Consider the following 16,377-nt stretch of genomic DNA (forward strand, 5'->3'; position numbering starts at 1 on the left):
CTGAAGGTAGAACATGTGCAGTTATGGGGATTTAAAGAACGCTGAAAAGCGTTTTCCAAAGCCATACATACCTATATCGCTGTTCTACCCTCCGCTAGGCTAACGTTGGATTGATGACTCCCTGCAAGGTCAGCATCTATACAATTACGAGGTTGCTGACCTGCCCCTACTTGCTTACCTGGAGGACCACATATTTCCGGCCCTCAGGGTGTCATCATGATCTGCCGGTCAGTAAAGCTGTCTCTATTATGTAGCACCCTTTTCTATCTATCATTATTCACCGACATCAGGTATGCGACGGCAATGCCAGAAGGATTTTTAGATCCTCCTTTTCCTCAAGGTTCTCGAGATGTTAACTTCGAACGGTGTATCTGACACGAGGCTGTCTATTGACGCATACGAGAATGACCCCTTCTTGAATAAATATAAGGGAAATCGCATTCAACGACGCAGAATCTCCATTCTCATCTTTTCGTTGATTTTTGTGCTGGGTATCTCCGTCTTCTGCAACATCATATTGATCTTTGAGCAGTATAAGCGTTGGGACCTGGATAATGTCTGTACCACTTATACTTCACAGTATAGTGAGTGTATTCTATTCCAAAATGCCAAAATCCTGTCAACTGACCAATCCATAGGATCGCCAATTTCAAATGATGTCAATCTAAAATATAACACGGTCACATTTAATGGTTCCCTCTTCGGTGATCACATCTGGCGTCGATGGGTCGGCGATGATGTTGACCAAGCATGGCTTGACCTTGGTGTTGAATGTAGGCCAGTTCCAGTCTGATAAATCAAGGGATAGAGCCGAAAGTCTGGCTGCTAATAATAGTCATCTCAGACACGCCCGTTGCTATCCCGTATGAAGATAGAGCTCTGTACGGCCTCCAGGAAGGCCAGGTGAAGATGATGGAGAAATATGGAGGAAATTTTGTGGCACATATTGAAGTTTTCCACCATCTTCATTGTCTTGTAAGCACGAAGATTTCCCTTGTTATTTTCTGATTGGATCAAGGCTGATTAGGACGGAAGGACGTACTTCGGAAAATTTCATACTATGGCTATGAACACTATCTGAAAAAAGGGGGGAGCCTGTTTACCAACGACGAGAAGACTGTAAAACACCATGCAGGTAAATATACCACAATAATCTATCCCGCGGCTTATATATGCATTAACCAGCTCATCATTAACTAGCGCATTGCCTTGATATCCTTCGACAGCAGATAATGTGCACTGCTGATACTTCAGTTTTTGGGCAATGGTGGGTGAAAGGTATTGGGCCCTTCGTCGACTTCAACACAAAGCACCAGTGCAAAGATTACGAAACAATCCGGTCTTGGGGAGAAAAACACCAGATATCTCCGGATGTAGAGGTGGAAATGTGGCCTGGTGACCCAGAGCTGCCAGTGGTACCCTGATACTTGATTGTTTAATAGAGTTGAAATCAAAACTACCAGCAATTTGAACTAGCTGGAATCGTCACAAAAACCCGTTATTCAAATATACTGCTCAAGTTCAAGCATCAATGTCAACACCCGACTCTACTAGTAGACGAACTGCATCCTCATGTCCTCTTTCTGCCGCCATATGCAATGGTGTTCGTCCCTGATAGTCTTTGACATTTCCATCAGCTCCATTATCCAGAAGGGCCATTACGATACTTGTGTGCCCCATTTTTGCAGCGTAATGTAAAGCTGTAGCCCCTGAATTATCTTTGATCTTGATATCGGATCCATATTCAAGCAGGCACTTCACAGTACCAGTATGGCCCCATTCCGCTGATAAATGAAGTGCAACCTTGCCGTCTAACTTGCTCTCATGATCTGCGTGGAGAGGCATTATTAAGGAACTATCGGGAAATTGTATACTTCGATCAACAATGTTGGGGCACGTTCTAGCTTTTCTATGTAAGCTGGGAACTCCTAGATCCCCTGCAGATGATTGTCGTACGAAACCAGGGTGCTCTTCAGGTGTTGAAATTTGCATCATCTGTATAGACGGTTCAATTGATTCAAGATTTGGCTGTAAATAAATCCCCATTGGTTGATCGGGATTCCTCACGGTATCAAACCCAGTCCCGAAGGGTGATTGAGCAACCCTACGGGAAACTATGAAGGGGTTTAAGGAATGTATATCCCGGGACTTTGTGTTTGAATTCATTTTTGGGCCTTCAAAATGCTCGCTATCGAACAGGCTCTCAGGAGCAATAGGTACGCAATAGCCATCGTTGGCTTCGTAGAGGCATCCTGGTCTATCAAGCAAGATCTCTGGGCTTAAACTGTCTGGTGGTGACAGATATGCATATAAATTCTCTTGAGCGTCAGTCACATGGCCAGAGGCAGCGGATTTCGGTGAGTTCAGCAAGGAGCCTTCTGGAACTTCTGGAACTTGTTGTATATCACCGCCTAAAACGTGGTTAAGAGGCTCTTGGGTGTCAAGCTCTTCTGGAATTTCTTGAGAAAGGCTTTTATTTCGGTTGTGCTTTCTCCTCCCTATACCAAATGACTGTGAGTGATTAGGCTTATTCAAAAATCAAGATCGTTGCCATACTGTGATTCCTTTGAGCTATTCGATTCTGGAGACGACGCCGCTCTTTCATTTCATTCTCTCTTTGAGCTTCCTCTTGCTCGTTCGGTTTTTTAGTAGCATCTGAGGGTTGTTCCATAGGCGTTGGTTATAAATTCGAATTACCGATCGACCAGTTAGTCAACAGAGCTTCGAGGGCTCATGAAGATGGGCAAGTAACTGGTAATCACTGGATTGATATATACCGCGTAGGGAAGAAGCGGAACTTATACCCATGATACCCACGAGTCAACAAGTTAGTATATCTCCGAAGACCATGTAGGGTTGCATGCCATTGGGCTGGTGTCGACAATATTCATCATCCTCCAGATTGCTCGAGTTCTTTCCCCGCTTCCTTCTCCATCGTATTACCGGGTTTTATGGTCTACCCTTGTAGACAATGCGACCGGAAACCTGGAGGATGAAGGCGGGAGCAGGCTCTCCCAGGGTATGTATGGAGGATGCTTGGTAGAGCTCAGGCGAGTGTGGTGAACAGGGACAATAGGAATAGGGAACCATGAACAACCGGAAGGCCGGGCAGCGTATAAAGAAAAGGCAAATATTGCTTTGAAAACGTTGCTATATGTATTTTCCGTCCACTCTTGCTTGTCCCACTATATCGTAAATGGCCAGCGAGATGGCTGGGAATGGATAGGTTCATAGTGAAGAGCGGTTTACGTCGGGAAAGCTTTGCTAAATATTTTGAGAACCCCTGATGTCAACCATCGTACCTTACATAATGCTCTTTTCACTCGGCGCAACTATCAAACAACTTATCAAACGATGTATCAGGAGGTATTGGGATATGAGTTGGAAAAGAACTGTGCACTGTTGGAATCAAACTCTCCCTCCTGGTCTAGAGTAAAAGGCTCTTGGAAAAGGGCCGAGCTAATGGTATGAACGTGATCCTGTCGTATCTGTACAGAAGTTTTGTAAATATTCCTCAAACGTAGTTAATTGTTTCCGAGTATAGGTTTACATCTATCCTAAGTTGATTGAAGCCAAGGTAGTGAGTTTAGACTAGGTAATGAACAAATAAATCGCTCTTGAAATTAATGGCTATAGAACCACTTATAGAGTGGCGTGGACATGAAGACTATATAAACACAAGGAAATTTGCCGGAGAGGGTTTATCCTTCTCTTATGCGGCTTTTTCCCCTTCCTTTTCGCCGGCATGGAAGTCTGCCACAGCAAGTTGGTTCAGTTCGTCCTCAGCCTGGTCAGCCTTCCGGTTGCTAATCCAGAAACCAACACATCCAATAAAAGATAAGCAGGCGGTAACAGTGTAGTTCCAAATGAGAAGAGGATCAGCTGACAAGCCAACCAGGGCCTGGAGCAGAGCGGAGGAGATGGCGTTCATGAAAAGTGCGAACGCTTGAACTAGAGATCGCATGTTTCTCGGAGCCTTCATGAATGCATATTCAAGAGACGTCACGGATGCAAAAATTTCAGAGACACCACCGAGGACATAGGCAACAGCTTGAACCCAGACACTGATGGGAGAGTTCTTTCCATACTCTGTCTTGCATTTGCTTGCCTCGTTTCCACATGGGTTGGTTTTGTAAATATAGTACTGCAGGACTGCTGAAGAGACCATTCCACAACCAGCAAGGAAGAAACCGGTGGTAATACGCTTGATGGGGGTGAACCGGATGCCACTCTTTCGGAGAGACGGATAAACGATTCTGTCCATAATTGGAATGAAAACAATGAGGGTAATGGGGTTGAGATTGTTGATGATATCGTTTGGTACTCCAGCGAGCTCCAGAGTGGCAGCCTGGGACGTAAGGTTGGTAGTTCCTTGATTGTAGGCTACCCAGAAAAGAGGGTACCACAGGAAGACGGAACAAGCAATGATGCCTCGTCGAACTTCGTCAACCCAAGCGTCATCAAATGTCATCCAGGCTGGCTTGTTGGCAAGGCGACTGGGCTTACAAGCATTCCAGCTGTCTGGGTGCTTGAAGTTACGGCCCCTATTCCATAAATAGGATTATTAGTATGTGAAACAGAGGAAAAATGCGAATGAACAGACCACTTACATCTTGGCGATGTTCCAAGAGCCCTTGCCCTTGGCGACGAGTCCGATTAGTTTCATGGCCTTGTAGTAAATTGAGCCACCTGGTTTGGTACGGACGTATCTCTTGCGGCAAACAAACAGCACCAACGGGCATAGGCAGAACATAAGTGTTGGAAGGAGGAAGGAGAGATAGAATCCAACATATTTTTCAGCGAAAACCATGCCGATTTGACCACAGAGCGAGCCGATATTGATCATGAGGTAGAACAAAATGAAGATACGAGACACTGTTGCAGCAGGGTCGACAATAACTCGTTCTCCTGACTTTTCCGTTCGGATATACATCTGGGTTTCTGTGTATTGCTCAGCAATCAGGGGGGAAATGTTGGACCTACGAATACAGTTAGCGTGACGTGTGCCTCTCAACACTCGGCTGAAATAAGGGTTATAAACATACTTGAATCCGCCAGTTCCGACACCCATGATAACAAGACCAATAACGAAGCATGGAAGTGCACCATTCGGATTCTTGATAACTGGAGGTATGGCGGAGATGATGAGGATGGTGTGTCCAACAAGGGCACAGGCAATGGAGTACATGATTGTTCTAAAACGTCCAAGATGCTCCTCCGCGATATAGGCACCAACCAAAGGCATGATATAGGCCCAGAAAGAGTTAACTAGAGTTAGGTCAGCAAGATTCAGGTTGTGTTTGATATCCGAAGAAAACAAATGCATACATGTACTGATGGCAGTGGACGCTCGTTGACCTAGACCGAGGGCACCGGGGACACGGCTGGTGATGATACCAGGCCCAACGCTGTTACCAGCAGTCGAGCCCTTTGGAAGTGGCTGTTGAATGAAGTTGACGACTATCATAAATATATGTCAGTCGAATTGTGTAATTTTACAATTTAATAAAGCAGGGTAGATAATAATGGGATACTTACAAACTGCGGTTGTTCCATAATATGAGAATCGTTCGCACAATTCGACAAAGGCAATGCTGAAAGCAATCCATGGGATCCTATCAGGGACACGACGCAAAGTCGCTATCTCCTCATCTGTAGGAAGTTCCTTGCGGAGGCCGGTCGCTTCATCGTCACTCTCGTGGGCACCATTGGCGGCAATGGCCTGGACAGTAGATAACTCCTTCTCGTCAAGGGCTGAAGTGTATTTGGGGCTGTCACGGCCATCGGCCTCAGAGCCTCCTGAAGCAGTCATGGTCGTAAATATTCGGCCGCTTGGTCGACTGGCACTCTTCAGTTGAGATTTGGCTGCGGACAGGTTCGAGTGGCACAATCAGGACCAGAGCTGAAAAATCCCCGGAGCGTCCAAAGGGGAAACGGCCCCCTCTATATGTAGGCACCACATGGTCCAAGGGATCTTCAGTCACCCAAGGTCCAACAGACGACCCGCTTGTAACCGTGGAGAACAGAATTCCCTCTTGTGGTGTGGGATTGTTGAGTTGCTTGAGCCTGGAGGGACAGGGAGGAGGCACGCTACCCCCAAACGAGCAACGAACGAGATGAACCAACGCGAGAGTTTTGAGTTTACTCGCTGTGTTTTTTCCTTCTTTGCTTCTTCTGCCCCTTGGCCTTCCAGATTATTCGCCATCTCAGACGTCGCCACTAAAAATGGGGATTCCAGTCCACTGATTTGGCGACGACGGAGCTGGGGAAGCTCGCAATTGAGCACCCTGTCGAACAATCCACTGCAGGCTTGGGGGGTTGCAACGGGGGTCCCGTGTGGAGTGTGTCGGGGGAAACCTTCTAGGGGACCAGGAAGTCATTTCCACATTAAACATGCATAGATCCCGAAGATAGTGGCACATTAGCGTAGAAAGTGCAGGTGCTTGTTTGGTATCCGAGCACTCATTTGACAGCCTGAAAATAGCTGAACTCTGTGCCACCGCCAGTCATTCTGCTAGAGCCTCCTCCTCATCCGATATACATCAACAGATGCTTATTCGGAAATTGCATTTGGGCAGGACCGTGTTTGAGGCTTGCTAGTTTGGCTAAGTTTGATTCTATTTTAATATCCGAGTCTGCTCCTTTGGTGCGGTCGCACGTGAAATTGGCCCTCAGAGGCGGACAGAGCTGACACAGAGAGGTTCGCCTCGCATCTGTCCACGATCAGTTTAAGTGTGGTGGTGCTGTCCAAAGGGCGGCGTCCAGTGTGAGAGTGTGTAGGGGTTTGCATGGGCTGCCAGGTGCCGTAGGTGAGATTTGGGCTCCTCGACTCACAAACAGCAGCAGCATTTCTATGTTGTAATGATATTATAGGAAGCAAACCTCCTCCCGCTTTCGTCCTAGGGGAAAATTTCTTCGAGGAGTAAATACCCGACTAATCATAGCCCACCAATAGGTGCTGCATTGTATTCGTCGCCCTCCAGAAAGCCCATCGCAAGTTCAGTTGGTTTTCGGAGGTTTTATTACGACGTACACCTTACCGGGCACCCATGTCACTTTCTTTGGCGTCCCCGTACCCGACCTCGAGGCAATCCCTTGTCTTCTTCCTTCCCCAGACAAGACCCTTGCTTGATTGGATACGAAGTGGCTAGTTGATAACCGCCAGAGTTTTGGACAGATATGGGGACAACCCCTGACCGAGACCATTAAGATAAGAGGCTGTCTGAACAAGTTTCCAACGGGAACTCACTTGTGTAAAGAAAACCCTTGACTTTTTTTCGCTTAGTATAATATTGAACATCAAATTATAAAATGTTCGTGATAATAGGTGAGCGGTAATGGAGTCGGAAAGATTTCTCCACAATAAGCCTATAAGGGGTACATTCCCTTGACCAGTGAAAGGTCTTGAGCTCTGTTTTCTGGGCGTTTGCTGGGCGAATCCTAATGTAGACAATCTGCCCATGGCCAAGTCATCAGTGGTTTCTTCCCAAGAAGGGCCAAGCTGTTATACGGAGGAACCCGGGCGAGCGAGCTGGGCGTACAGGACACAACGAGAAGAAAATATAGAGTGGCGGAATTTAAGAACGGAATCATCCCTAGGTTGTTTGGGCGAAAGAGAGGGATACTGAAAGGGAGTCGAGAAAGCAGGGGGCTGGTCGACTGAGATCGTTCCAACAGATAGAGATGCCGTTTCCCACTCCATCATTGGCTGACGCCGTTCAACCCATCACTCACGCGGACCAGCGTGGGCATCCTGGGGTCAAACCCTGGAGGGTCACGCAGCCGCCAGAGACCGTTGGTGGATTCCCCATGGACCTCAATATGATTTGCTCCACGTGACACGGCAGCGAGGCAGAGAGTCTAGATAGGGTTCAGAGATACGACCAACCGGCTGGTTTCAATTAGTTGCTTTATTCGTGTGTGGCCCGAAGGAAGAGAGACACATCAACTCATGTCTCCAGCGCCATCCTAGACCCTTGGCTTAATCATAGCATTGCTGACTCGTCCAGAACAGGGTTAGAGCGATTTGCGCCTTTGTTTCTTCGCTCCGGCGAGCGACCGATGTGTCGGACACGCCCTCCGGCGGACAGGAACCGGTTTGCTAATGGTTTCATAAACAAATCCGTTGGTGACTGTAAATAGCTTCTCAAGGTGTTACCCCATAAGTCGCGTGTCTGCTGGTTCAATCTAACAGCCGACAATAATACAAAATAATGAATAGAGGTTGGACAATCATGAGGGTGGTACGACGGGGTGTCCCACGGCTGAGGATCCGTCTAGGGCTTCGGCCAGGGTCGCTCGCTAGGCGATGATACCCTACCTCGCTTGGCGCCGAAGCTAGGCTAAGTATAGAGAGATCCCCGGACTCGTACTTTTACATACTGTAGTTGAACTGTGGATGGAAATGCTGGGGATGCATGTACGAGAAGAGGTCTACCTCTCATATCGAAATAATGGCCTGCCAAGTCAAAGAGGAATGCATTTGCGCTGGGGGTTGGATTGACTCGTATGGAATTTATTATCCTCATCGTCTCCCATGCTAATATTCAGTCAAGGCTGTTATGTAACTCGGACTTAGGATCAACGTCTTGTCAACGCAGTGAGATGGGGTGTTCCTGGGTTGTGTTGTCCATATGTAGTTTGAAGTCCTGACCACCTGGCTTACTGTCGAAGCCTTGACCAGTCCCTGGTCTGATAACGAGCACTTTGACCTGTCTGCATACGGAGAGAGCACTATTTCCCTCATTTCTTGTTCAACAGAGGCAAAAATGCTTATAATTAGAAGCTGTGATTAGCGATTCCGTCGAGGCGAAGACGATCAATGCTTGGACCTACTTATTTATTGAAGCAACGAAAGAAATATTCAGGCCGTCTTCTAGAAAGCCTTCGCTTCGCACTAAGATATGCAGCTCATATTGTCCCACACGCGCGAAGGCTGCTTTCGTGTACTCTTATTGGCTTGTTTCTCGGTAAAGCATCACATCACGGCAAGAGAGGAGAAAGGACAGCAATTCACCAATGATGCGCGCTGAGGATGATATTATGATTGTTCTGTCTCGGGCAAAGTCACCACGACAACTCGCATGCTAGGATTCCCCGCATCTGCACCCAACCAGGGCTCTTTGGGTCGCTTTCAGAGCGATGGAGGTCATTCGAAGAGTGAAGGGGAGGGGACCAGGGTCGACAGCGCCAAAGGGGAACCAGACCAGCCCTCCCAGGCTTTCGGCTGGGAAACTCTCATCTGTTCGAAACCCGCCCGTCCAGATTGGTGGAAACTCGTCCAAACTTGGGCATCGTTGACCTCTTTTAAGCCTTCGCCTTCAATCCGGTCAACCATGAAGCGCTAGCTAGTCAGGGACCTTTTTCTATCAGGTAATGCGAATTGCACCAAGGTGGTGGTCTCCCTTCACGCGGCCCAGGCAACAATCCTCCTTGTTTCTCTGTCTCCCCCCCACAAGCCCCAACGTAAGGATGAACAAACGTACTCCGTAGCTTCGTCTTATCTCAGGCCATATTATTCCGAGATACCCTGGCTAGAAAAGGTTGGCGCAGCGAGACGCTTAGTTCAGGACCTCTATTACCACGCCCTCTTGTCACTTTACGACGGATTTTCCAGAATTATCAGAGCAGCAACCCTTTTTCTGCTGGACCCCCATGTTATCAGCCAGAGTCGCAGGGGTTTTGGCGTGGTCCCCACCGGCCTAACTGCGAATTGTGCATTGCAGACCCGTTGATGGCCTTTATCTGGCGAGAAAAACTGGGGCCCAGCTACCTCGTCAACTTAGCTGTTGGTCTTCCAGGGCCGAATTCCCTGTCGTTGGCGTTGGTGTTGGTTGTTGGTGTTGGTTGTGGACAGCGAGACGAAGGCGTCGCTGATGTTGTTGGACGTCGATGGCCGGCCGTCTGTGTTGCCCCTTTGGGACATCTCAACACCGCATCACATGATGCTATCTCGACGTCGTCAACTTCAGCTTCAACTTCAGCTTCAACTTCTGCTGCTGTTGATCTCGCAATTGAAGTATCAGATCTTGTATTGATCCACCGCTGCACCTGGATGGGGCCTCTTATCAGCCTGCCAGCGTTCCGAACGCTGTCAGGGTCAGGGTGGCCGGGGAGGGTCGGCTGGGAGATATGGGCTGGAGCTGCAGTTTCTGATATCGCTGCAGCAGCAGGTCTTATGATCCAATTGAGAAGAGATATGACGAACATCTGGTGCATGCTATCTCTAATGATGGCTGCTCTATATGATCGATCCTCTATTCACAGCGGCATATACAGATAGGAGATGAATATCACTTTTTAACGCCAACGACGACGAGGTTTCTGGGGCTCTGCGAATACTCGAACACAGGCTCAACCCAGGCGTCTTTGACGCACTCTTGCTCTCGAAGATACATCCAGCGATCAGTCACAATCATTGACTCCACAACAGAGGCACTGAAGGCCATCAGGCTCCAGACCACGCTCAGGTTCTTCTTCGCGGACTCATAGCGGGCAACGTACGCCTCTAGAGTCTCGTCAGACAAACCTTCAACCCGCTGCTTGATCGCACTGCCGTATTGAGGATCGTGCACTAGCTTTGCCACTGCCGCCCGAGCATAGGCCGTGAACGACAGGAACGCAGACTTTCGCAGTGATCCAACTATGAGCGGACACCCAGGTACCTCTGTGTCCTGTTGTGTAACTCCTGGCTGCGTCTCGTCTTCCCTTCTAGCCGTGTCACTGGAGCTAGAGCTAGCTCTGCCTGGGACAGGGACGATACCATAATCAACCAACACCCGCTGTAACAAGGCACGGAAGAAGTGGCGCGTGAAGAATGCCTCACTGTCCTCCTTGCCCCAATTGTACGGAGCTTGCACGGCCATCATTCGAGCGGTGATGTTGAGCCGGATTCCATTGCCGTTTTTGTGCGAGTACTGCTCAAAATGTCTTGACATTGGGAAACCATGGGGGTCACAGGCATTGGACGTTTGTTCTAGACGAGAGTTGGGCAGTCTTAATGAGGGTAACTTATATGTTGCGGGACCGAGCCGTTCGGTCATCAGGTTATAGCAGCACCCGATCATTGCGACCGCAACGACAGACGGGTTCAGGATGAGTGACTTGATGCCGTGGTGCACGAGATTTCCGCATGAGTGAAGGGATACAACCATTACTCGTGACGATAATGATGCCGCGGCAGGTGAGGACATGCAGCCGTTTGCAGCGACCTCATCTTGCTCTCTGGCCTCTTCTGCTGGCCCAATGATGTGTTCGATGATGGGCTCGAGGTAGCCATCCTGGATTTCATGTTCTACGTAGTCCAATAAGCCTCTGGGACCCGACTTTGTAATCTCTTTGCCTTTTTCGCCATGTTCAACAGAACCGGAATCAGCAACCAGTAGTATCGTTGCAGTATCCACTGGGCTTTCTTCTTGTTTGTCTTGCTGTAAATCCGGCGTATCTGTGGAATTCGTTTCCCCAGATAAGCATGTAGTCGGGGTATTAATGCCGTCTAGAGCAGCAGCTTTCAGTTTCGCTCTATGCTCCTTTTTGTTCCGCATCACAATCGTTTTCTCGGCAACTTTTGCCCTGATATCCTTCCTCTTTGCACTTGCAATATCATTATGTCGCCGCTCAATAGCAATGACGTGCCGGTTATATGGCGGGCTAACCAGCGCCCTGCCCAGGTAGTTCTGTCCAGATCCAAAATCCACAATGTGAGAGATTCGCTGCTCTGCTGTAGCGTCGTCCCCCGAGACTCCCCTGATTCTATCCACGTCCTCCGTAAGCGAAGCAACGTATTTTGAAAAATTCTCTACCTCATGGCACTTCTTTGGCTTCATGCCCGTGAAGACATGGTACGGTATTCCCTTCCTGCCCACAGGCCGCTTGATATCAGGCTGTTCGCCCGCAGGCGTAAATTCCCGTAGCAGAGCATGCCTCCTGATGCTATGGATATATTCGACCAGACTTCTGGGCGGCACCGGGCCGTCTCTCCATGTATCTGTCTCTTCTTGCATGTCTTCATCGGTGTTCACAAAGGGGCTGATGTCTTCCCGCATCAGGAGGTCCAGGATATCTAGTATTTCATGGCGGGCAAAGAACTGCCGCCAGTCCTCGGGGATGACTGAGGTGTATAGGTCTGGCTCTCGTATAAGGAAGTCTAGAATATGGACTCCTCCGCAGAAGTTCCTGAACAGCTGTGACGATGTAGCGAAGGACAGGAGGGAGTCCAGGTAGGCGTCTGCGGACGTCCACTCTGCAGGGAGAGGCAGAGGCCGTCTGGAGGGCATTTCCCCGTTGCCCATGGTTTGTTATGGGATATCAAGCTTGAAATGGCCGTTTAAATGCATGCAAAGGGGCGTATGTCGGATATAGAGCAGCGATATAAAAATCCTTCTGAGGCTTGACGGCGCATTTTTTATTTTTTTTTTTTTTCCTGACAGCCAAAACTTTTGGCCTGGGACGAACCGAAGATCAACGTCAACACAAACAGCGCATCTACAGCATACAATCTACAACCTGCAGGGCATCCAGAAGACAGTCTGCTGCGTCCATCTATAGAGTGCTATCCAGATATATTCACCTTACAGACCTCTTCTCTTGCCATCATGAACTCCGATATGGACCCCTTTCTCCAGGTGCAAGCGTACGTCTGGCTCCCATCCCAGCTACCTACATACCTACACACATCTAACCAGGATCTATAACAGAGACATCCTATCTACTCTCTCTACGACACGGCCGCTCTTTTCCTCGTACCAACGGATACGCTCCCTCGCAACCTCGCCGTCAAACCCCGAACTCATCCAGGCGCGCGAGGAGCTCGAGGCTACAGTCGCAGACCTCAGCGCAGACTTAAAAGACCTCGTCGAAAGCGTGCGGGCAATCGAATATGACCCCTACCGATACGGGCTGGAGCTGGACGAGGTCGAACGGCGTCGAAAGCTAGTTGATGATGCAGGCAAGGAAATCGAGGAGATGCGACAGGAGCTTCAGCGGACTGTACACGAGCACCCCGGAACGGCCGGTAAACGGGCATCAGCAGGACCATCTTCGGCGTCAGCAGCAGGGGGAAGTGGACTGCCTGCTCCGTCTACGTTTGATAACCTACTTGATGAGGAGGGACAGGAGCGAGGAGAAGACTACTACTCGGAGATGGAGCAGCAGCGGCAAGTCGAGCTGATGCAGGACCAGGACCAGCAGCTAGACGGGGTGTTTCGGACGGTGGTGAAACTACGGCAGCAGGCGGATGATATGGGGCGTGAGCTGGAGGAGCAGTCTGTGATGCTGAAGGATGTCGATACGCTTGCTGAGAGAGTTGGTGGTAAGCTGCAGGACGGCGTCAAGCGGGTTGGGCATATCATCAAGAAGAACGAGGGTGAGCATTATCTTCTTTTCTGCCGTTTTCCATCATTGATACGAGTGGTACTGATGCTAATATGGGACAGATACGATGTCGAGCTGCTGCATTGCGGTTTTGATAATGGTACTGATCCTACTTTTGGTTTTGGTATTAATCCTCTAGTATACACCAAGGTCTCCTATGGTTACAAAACAAAAATCGAAGGGAGCAAGAGAAAAGAAAAGAGAAGAAACCGAAGTCAAGGCAAGGGAGAAAGATTAGGCCTTCTTAGCCTTCTTGCGAGGTCGCTCTTCCTTGTCGGCCTTTTCGCCCTTTTCTTCCTCCTCGTCGTCGTCTTCGCCTCCGGCAACGAGGGCTTCCATCTCCTCGACATCGAGCTCATCGAAGTCGTCAAAGTCGTTAGGAACCATGTACGAGTCGACTATATAAGTTAGCAGGGGAGGGGATTCAAGAAGGGAGTCAATCATAAAGAAGAAAAGGAGGCCTACCGTAGGACTGGAGAGCTTCGGGCCAGACTTCTTCGCCAAAGGCAATGGCAACGTTCTGGCCATCAGCAAAGATCTCAGCAATGGCCAACGAGTCCTCTTCCTCCTCTTCCTCGTCGTCGTCATCGTCGTCGTCTTCTCCAGGGATATCTTCACCCTTGCGCCTCTTCTCGGTGGTCTCCTTGTCCTCCTTCCTTGCAGCCTCAGACTCCTTCTCGGAGACGTCAGCGCCACGGTATCCGAACCAGGCGAAGAAGCTCAGTCCAGCGGGACTAGCACCGTCCTCGTCGCCGTCTTCCTCGCCCTCGTTGTCTGGAGCAGCCTGGGCCTCGACCTTGGCCGCGAGTTCAACCAGCTTCTCGAACTCGGGCAGATTCATGCGCTCGTCCTCGCTGATCTTGTCCTTCTTTTCCTTCTTGATGAAGGCCTTTTCGGCCTCGGCCAGGTCACACGCCGCATCGAGCAGGCCGTGGGTGGGATCCATGTCGGGCTTCCAGTTGATGCGGACAGGCTCGGACACCAGCCCTTCCCAGACACGGCGCTTGCCGGACGCAGTGATCTTGAGCTCCCGGCGCCAGTGGAAGTCCTTGACGAGCTTCTCGTTGCTGAACCAGAGGTTGTCGTCGCCGGTGTCGAACTCGAAGGTGAAGCGCAGGGACCGGGGCTCGCCCTGGCCGGTGGCCTCGTCGACGCCGATGCGCTCGATGTTGAAGCCCTTGAGGCAGGAGGCGAGGATCTGGGCGTCGGAAGGGAGGATGAACTCGTCTATCTCGGCGGGCAGGTTGGAGAAGACGCGAGGCCAGAAGTCGAGGTCCTTGAGCTTGGAGGCGATCAGCTCGTTGCGTTTGGCGTACACGGGGCGCATGAGGTTGACGCCGACGCGCACTTGAAAATCATCAGTATCAACAGATATAGAGTAGATCATACAGAGATTTAATGGGATATAATGATGGCAGAGGGTCTTACTGTGCTCGACCTGGGCGTCGGCGAACTCGTCCTGCAGCAGGGTCATCTCGCGCTGCAGCTCCTTGGGCAGCTTGGAGGGCATCTCGACTCGCTCGAGCAGCGGCACCTGGTCGTCTCCCGCATCGGCCATGGTTTCGTGTATCCTAGAGCAGCGTCGCCGGCAAGATCTCGATGGCCAATTGGCAGTGGGAGTCGGAGTTGATAGTCTGATCGTTGATGGCTGGCGAAGACGAAAGTTGAAGTGTGGGAAATAAACAAATTTTCTATTTTCTTAGTCAACTTGGCGGCGTTAGCGGACATAGAAGGATTACACGAAGTAGATATACACGAAGTAGGTATAGAAGAAGTAGATATAGAATGATATTAGAAGATTATTGTATAGAACTTTTGTATGCTACAACATCCAGTCGAGGCCGTTGGCCTCCTCCTCGACGGGAAAGGCCTCGCGCGCATACTCCTCCATGCTGCGCCAGCCCTCCCACAGACTGCGCGCCTCGTCGACGACGGGCAGCGGGACGACGCCGTCGGGCCCAGCCTCGAGGACGACGGGCTTCTCTGAGCCGGCGATGCGGGCCGGGGTGTGGAACTCCGGGTTGGGGAAGTAAGGGGCCTTCATCTGGCCGAAGAGGACCTCGATGCCCTCGAGCTGCTCGCGGTAGCCGGAGGGGACAGACACTCTGATCTCGACCTTGGGCGACCAGGCGTACCTGCAGGGCCGCTGGAGGGCGCGCGAGAAGGCAGCGCAGACCTGCCTGGGGGTCAGCGTCTCGAACGCGAGGGCGATCCTATATAATGTCAGTATACAACCATCGCTACTAGAATATATACACGCTGGAGACGCACCGGTCGCCGTTCCAGCGCTTGGGCCCGTCCTTGAAGAGCTGCAGCACGGTCGGCCCAACGTCGTGCTCGGCGTCGAGCCAGGGCAGCGGAATGTCAGGCGGGAAGGGCGAGCGCCACTCGAAGCCGCCGTCGGGCAGCAGCTCCATGCAGAAGAGCGGGTAGGGCAGGCTGGTGAAGTTGTTGTGGTATATGCCGGCGTAGACAAAGGTGGCGGGCAGCCCCAGCTGGCGGATGTAGTTCTCGACGGCGAACTTGCAGCTCCAGAGCGGCAGGCTGATCCAGCTGGGGTTGTAGACGGAGTGGTCGGGCATGCTGCTGTAGACGTAGTGCTGGACGGTGCCGGCGCGCTTTGCGGCGTCTGCGAGGGCGCGGCCGATGGCCACCTCGTCGCCGGCCTGGGAGGTGGTGTTGACGAAGGCGTGCGTCGCGCCCCGGAAGAGCGAGTCCATGAGGGCCGCATTGTCGAGCAGCGGGCCATGCAGGAGCGAGACGCCGGGCAGGCTGGCGAGCTCGCGGGGGATGACGCCCTCGAGGGAGTGCACCTGCGCGCGCACGGCGTATCCGACGGCCGAAGCGACGCGGACGAGGGACGCGGCTTGACGGCCGGTGGCATTGACGACTGCGATCGTTCTGGCCTGTGGCATCGATGTCTATATCTATATCTATATCTATATCTATGTCAGCGTTTGTGGTGATATTGGTAGACGGTGGAGGGGATGGCCTGCCGGAGGGGAG

The 16,377-nt window shown here is 50.8% G+C and overlaps 7 protein-coding genes across 7 annotated transcripts; 2 read left to right on the plus strand and 5 right to left on the minus strand.

Moving 5' to 3' along the window:
• Positions 1 to 349: 349 nt before the first annotated feature.
• TERG_07781 (uncharacterized protein) lies at positions 350 to 1,424 on the plus strand (the record flags this gene model as incomplete). The annotated part of the gene is made up of 5 exons (XM_003231435.1): positions 350 to 584; positions 639 to 773; positions 845 to 975; positions 1,036 to 1,135; positions 1,201 to 1,424. The coding sequence occupies 5 exons, from the start codon at positions 350 to 352 to the stop codon at positions 1,422 to 1,424; spliced, it is 825 nt and encodes a 274-aa protein (XP_003231483.1).
• Positions 1,425 to 1,521: 97 nt separating this feature from the next.
• On the minus strand, positions 1,522 to 2,671 carry TERG_07782 (uncharacterized protein; the record flags this gene model as incomplete). Its single annotated transcript, XM_003231436.2, has 2 exons — positions 1,522 to 2,498; positions 2,557 to 2,671. 2 exons carry the CDS (start codon positions 2,669 to 2,671, stop codon positions 1,522 to 1,524), a joined length of 1,092 nt encoding a protein of 363 aa, XP_003231484.2.
• A 1,041-nt stretch (positions 2,672 to 3,712) lies between these two features.
• Positions 3,713 to 5,812, minus strand: TERG_07783 (uncharacterized protein; the record flags this gene model as incomplete). Its single annotated transcript, XM_003231437.1, has 5 exons — positions 3,713 to 4,544; positions 4,611 to 4,979; positions 5,046 to 5,268; positions 5,329 to 5,460; positions 5,539 to 5,812. The coding sequence occupies 5 exons, from the start codon at positions 5,810 to 5,812 to the stop codon at positions 3,713 to 3,715; spliced, it is 1,830 nt and encodes a 609-aa protein (XP_003231485.1).
• A 3,956-nt stretch (positions 5,813 to 9,768) lies between these two features.
• Positions 9,769 to 12,290, minus strand: TERG_07784 (uncharacterized protein; the record flags this gene model as incomplete). The annotated part of the gene is made up of 2 exons (XM_003231438.2): positions 9,769 to 10,240; positions 10,297 to 12,290. 2 exons carry the CDS (start codon positions 12,288 to 12,290, stop codon positions 9,769 to 9,771), a joined length of 2,466 nt encoding a protein of 821 aa, XP_003231486.2.
• Positions 12,291 to 12,593: 303 nt separating this feature from the next.
• Positions 12,594 to 13,510, plus strand: TERG_07785 (uncharacterized protein; the record flags this gene model as incomplete). The annotated part of the gene is made up of 3 exons (XM_003231439.1): positions 12,594 to 12,631; positions 12,696 to 13,363; positions 13,434 to 13,510. The coding sequence occupies 3 exons, from the start codon at positions 12,594 to 12,596 to the stop codon at positions 13,508 to 13,510; spliced, it is 783 nt and encodes a 260-aa protein (XP_003231487.1).
• A 95-nt stretch (positions 13,511 to 13,605) lies between these two features.
• TERG_07786 (uncharacterized protein) lies at positions 13,606 to 14,929 on the minus strand (the record flags this gene model as incomplete). Its single annotated transcript, XM_003231440.1, has 3 exons — positions 13,606 to 13,769; positions 13,837 to 14,718; positions 14,800 to 14,929. The coding sequence occupies 3 exons, from the start codon at positions 14,927 to 14,929 to the stop codon at positions 13,606 to 13,608; spliced, it is 1,176 nt and encodes a 391-aa protein (XP_003231488.1).
• Positions 14,930 to 15,193: 264 nt separating this feature from the next.
• On the minus strand, positions 15,194 to 16,286 carry TERG_07787 (nitrogen metabolite repression protein nmrA; the record flags this gene model as incomplete). Its single annotated transcript, XM_003231441.1, has 2 exons — positions 15,194 to 15,584; positions 15,643 to 16,286. 2 exons carry the CDS (start codon positions 16,284 to 16,286, stop codon positions 15,194 to 15,196), a joined length of 1,035 nt encoding a protein of 344 aa, XP_003231489.1.
• Positions 16,287 to 16,377: the final 91 nt, after the last annotated feature.

Source organism: Trichophyton rubrum, assembly GCF_000151425.1.
Source record: "Trichophyton rubrum CBS 118892 genomic scaffold supercont2.11, whole genome shotgun sequence".
Classification (NCBI taxonomy): Eukaryota; Fungi; Ascomycota; class Eurotiomycetes; order Onygenales; family Arthrodermataceae; genus Trichophyton; species Trichophyton rubrum.